The 4216-nt window shown below is 40.4% G+C and overlaps 1 protein-coding gene across 1 annotated transcript; it reads right to left on the bottom strand.

Moving 5' to 3' along the window:
- Window positions 1-1129: 1129 nt before the first annotated feature.
- On the bottom strand, window positions 1130-2094 carry LOC125629455 (olfactory receptor 5AR1-like). The gene has a single exon (XM_048834863.2). It carries the CDS (start codon window positions 2092-2094, stop codon window positions 1159-1161), a length of 936 nt encoding a protein of 311 aa, XP_048690820.2. The 3' UTR covers window positions 1130-1158.
- Between the last annotated feature and the right edge of the window lie 2122 nt (window positions 2095-4216).

The following is a 4216-nucleotide window of genomic DNA, read 5'->3' as shown; positions in this document are numbered from 1 at the left end:
GCTTACTATTACAATAAACACATTGTTTTTGTTTAATTTAAAAATTTGTTATTGTGGTTATAAAAAACAAGAACAACAAAACTACCTTTCATGTTCATACTAATTACGCATTATCGTTACATCCAACCAAAAGTTATGGGGCTAAACCTGATCCTTTTAATCTAAAATCAAAAATACAAGGTCTAAAAAATAAAAGTTTAAAAATGATGGTTGTGCTAAAAGCACTAAAGGGGAGAGTGTGAAAAAAGGGATTTAAGTGCAGCCATCTTAGTTCTGTTAAAAAAAAAAAAGCAAAAGTCAGGCTAACTCTAACCCCTAAGAACGCAAAACTTATCAAGGCAAAACTGGTGCAAGCGAATAAAAATTGCAAAGCAAAGCTGTTTTTAACCTTGCCTTAAAATAATAAAATGTAATTGTAGTAAAAAAATATTTAAAAGAAATAAAATATTTTAAAAAATGTATAAACAAAGCAGAGCTTTATGTAATAAAAAGGTATAAATATTTGCCTTACATTGTTTATACTTTAAAAATTAGCATAAAAACGGACACTATCCAAACGGCTGTCTTCCTTCTTGCAATTGCCTAAAAATAAAACTGTCTCTAACTTGTTGCATGCAAACTAAAAGTAAGAACTTGTTTTCTTCTACAATATCCATTTGTTCTTTTGTCCACATTGGTACTGAGCTTAAATAATTCCTCTCCCTCCATTGTATTTATCATTTACCTAGATTTCAGTAAGGTGTTTGATACAGTGCCACATGGGGAATTATTAATTTAATTGGAAAAGATGGGGATCAATATGAAAATTGAAAGGAATAAGGAATTGGTTAAAGGGGAAAGACTACAGAGGGTCATACTGAAAGGCAAACTGTCAGGCTGGAGGAAGTTACCAGTGGAGTTCCTCAAGGATCGGTTTTGGGACCAACAGCAATTGTCCTTTAAGCCAAATGCCAGAGCATCTTGCCAATTCTACGTAGTGTCACAGACCCTCATTCGTGGATCTTGAAAACAGCAATTTCTAACATTATATTTTCTGTACACAGTTCAATACAACGTAACGTCACATGGAGTAGCTGAGTCAGAGAACTAAGGATAATGATACAGAGAATTCATTCTTCTATCTGCTGTTTATTGGTTAAAATATAATAATGATTATAATTACCAAGAAAAAATCTTCCTATATAACACCCTTTTAAAGGCATCATTTACCTCCTTGTTTCTCAGGCTGTAGATCAGGGGGTTCAACATGGGGATCACAAGGGCATAAAACACAGAGGTAACCTTGTCTTGGTCCATCAAATAGCTGGAACTGGGTCTTAAATATATACATATCAGTGTCCCATAAAACATAGTGACGACTGTCAGGTGGGAGGCGCAGGTGGAAAAGGTTTTGCATCTCCCCCTGGAAGAATGGATCCTGAGAATGGCCACAAGGATGCACATGTAGATTAGGACACCCAGGAAAGTAGTCATGACAATTACAGTCGAGAAAGTGAAAAGTACAAGGTCAGTGACCTGGGTGTCGGAGCAAGACAGCTTCAGCATGGGGGGCACGTCACAGAAGAAATGGTTGACAACACTGGAGCTGCAGAAGGACAGACTGAATATAAATAGAGTTTGCACAATTGAATTCACAGAGCCACAGACATATGTGCCAGCCACCAACAGGACACAGTGTCTCTTGGACATAATGGTTCTGTAGAGCAGTGGATTACAGATAGCTTTGAAGCAGTCATACGCAATCACAGCCAGGAGGCAACATTCACTGGTCACAAAAAAACAGACGAAGAATAGTTGGGCCGCACACTCAGTGAAAGGAATGGTTCTCGTCTCTGCTACCAAGGTCATGAGCAGCCTGGGAGCTATGGCTGTGGAATATCCAATAGCTACAATGGACATCTGGCTTAGGAAAAAGTACATGGGGGTATGAAGTCGGGTTTCAACCATGATTAACGCTATCATCCCAAGATTCCCCATCAGGCTGACCACATACATCACTAGGAACAACATAAAGAGGGGGATCTGTAGATCTGGATGATCTGTGAATCCTACGAAAATGAACTCTGTCACCGTGGTGTGATTTCTCTCTGCCATTTATTCCAGAAACTCTCTCCTCTGCTGGTGAAAAATAAAAATAAGGATTACAGTTAATCACGGGCCAATAGAGTATTGAGTACAGATCCCTCATAATCCCTGTGATTGTTCCTGTGAAACAGTGTATAAACATAACACGTCAAAGGACACTCCTAGGAAATGTTCTCTTTGTATTTCCCACATGCTTTCCATTAGAGATAGGATATGACCCAGCTACAGAAATATTGTATACTCTGTGTTAATATGCATGAAACCATCCAGTGGGTCAAATCTTCTATAAAATAAGAGATATATAGATTGGGAGTGTTTAGTTTAGAAGGGAGGCAAATAATCTGCTATCAGTGTACGCAAATAATCAATGCTATAGAGTTTATTCATGGTCATTGATTTTCTCTTCCTAATCCAAACGACCTCAAAGGGCACAAGGGATGCTCAGTGCCCCTTTTATATAGGTGCCTAAATAGAAATTTAGGTGCCTACTATGAGGCAGCCCCAGCGGAAAAGTTTGGTATCACTGTCTATGCAGCCTTAAAGTGTCACTGTCCTATTGGAGTCAGTCTATGTTTTACAGACATTCTTTGTCACCATGTGCATTATTTTTCCTCCCTCTTACAAATCCTCTCAGAGGTACTAACATTTGTAAGTGGTGTGGACTGTAACTGATTCTATGGTTACTTTTGACTCTCAGATTCCCAGAGCCTAGAAATGAGAAAATGCATCTCCTAGGGATAAATACTAAGTTAACCTGTGGAACTCCTTGCCAGAAGATGTTTTGAGGGCCAAGACTATAGCAGGGTTCAAAAAAGAACTAGATAAGCTCATGGAGGATAGGTCCATCAATGGCTATTAGCCAGGATGGGCAGGGATGGTGTCCCTAGCCTCTGTTTGCCAGAAGCTGGGAATGGGCGACAGGGGACGGATCACTTGATGATTGCCTGTTCTGTTCATTCCCCCTGGGGCACCTGGCACTGGCCACTGTCAGAAGACAGGATACTGGGCTAGATGGACCTTTGGTCTGACCCAGTATGGCCGTTATGTTTCTATGGAATTTCACTGTCACATTCACAAAGAGATGCTCAAAAGATAATAATAATGACATTTCTTACCAGTCATGGTGTAGGTGTACACTCAGTAAATTCCATTGTGGTTTGTATTTGGTGGAGGAAGTTATGGGCTGGTTTGACTCCTCATTAACCAATTGACTTCAGCTGAGCTACTCTACCTTCACACTTGTGAGACTGAGATCAGAATCTGGCCAGTGACACGGTAACACAATGTGAGATCTGTGCTGATGGGCGCAAAGCATCTCATGCCCGTTTGTAATCTTTAGGATAGAAAGAAAATGAGTTGGAGATAATGTGGGAGTTTCCTAGTTACTGGAAAAAACAGAGGTCTCGGTATTCTGCATATTCCCTCTCTCTTTACATCTCTGCTAGACAAGTAAAAAAAAATGAAAATTTTAGTCAATATAGGGAACATAGGAATTGCCATACCAGATCAGACAAATGATGCATCTTATTGAGTATTGACTATGCATTGGCAGTCTTTGCAGTGTGCTTCAGGAACACAAGTACCAATTCGATCAGGGTGGATATGGTCCACTCCCAATAATTGATGAGGAGGTGTCAATTCCAGGAGACGCAAAGCTGCTTTTGTAGTGAGCCAGCCACTCCCAGTCCCTATTCAACTAGTGACACCATCAGAGGACCCAACCACATCAGCCAACCATCAGGGTCTCATTCACCTGCACGTCTACTAATGTTATATATGCCATCATGTGCCAGCAATGCCCCACTGCCATGTACATTGGCCAGACCGGACACTTCCTCATCAATTATTGGGAGTGGACCACATCCACCCTGATTGAATTGGCCCTGCCAACACTGGCTCTCCACTTGTGAGGGAACTCCCTTCTCTTCATGTGTCAGGATAACAATGAATGCATCTGTAATTTTCACTCCATGCATCTGAAGTAGTGGGTTTTTTACCCACAAAAGCTTATGCTCAAATAAATCTGTTAGCCTTTAAGGTGCCACCGGACACCGTGTTGTTTTTGTGGACACAGACGAACATGGCTACCCCCTGATAGAATGTCAGAAGAGATCATGAAAATGTCTTTGAT

Source organism: Caretta caretta, chromosome 6, assembly GCF_965140235.1.
Source record: "Caretta caretta isolate rCarCar2 chromosome 6, rCarCar1.hap1, whole genome shotgun sequence".
Lineage (NCBI taxonomy): Eukaryota > Metazoa > Chordata > Testudines > Cheloniidae > Caretta > Caretta caretta.
This window is presented reverse-complemented; position numbering and strand designations above follow the sequence as displayed.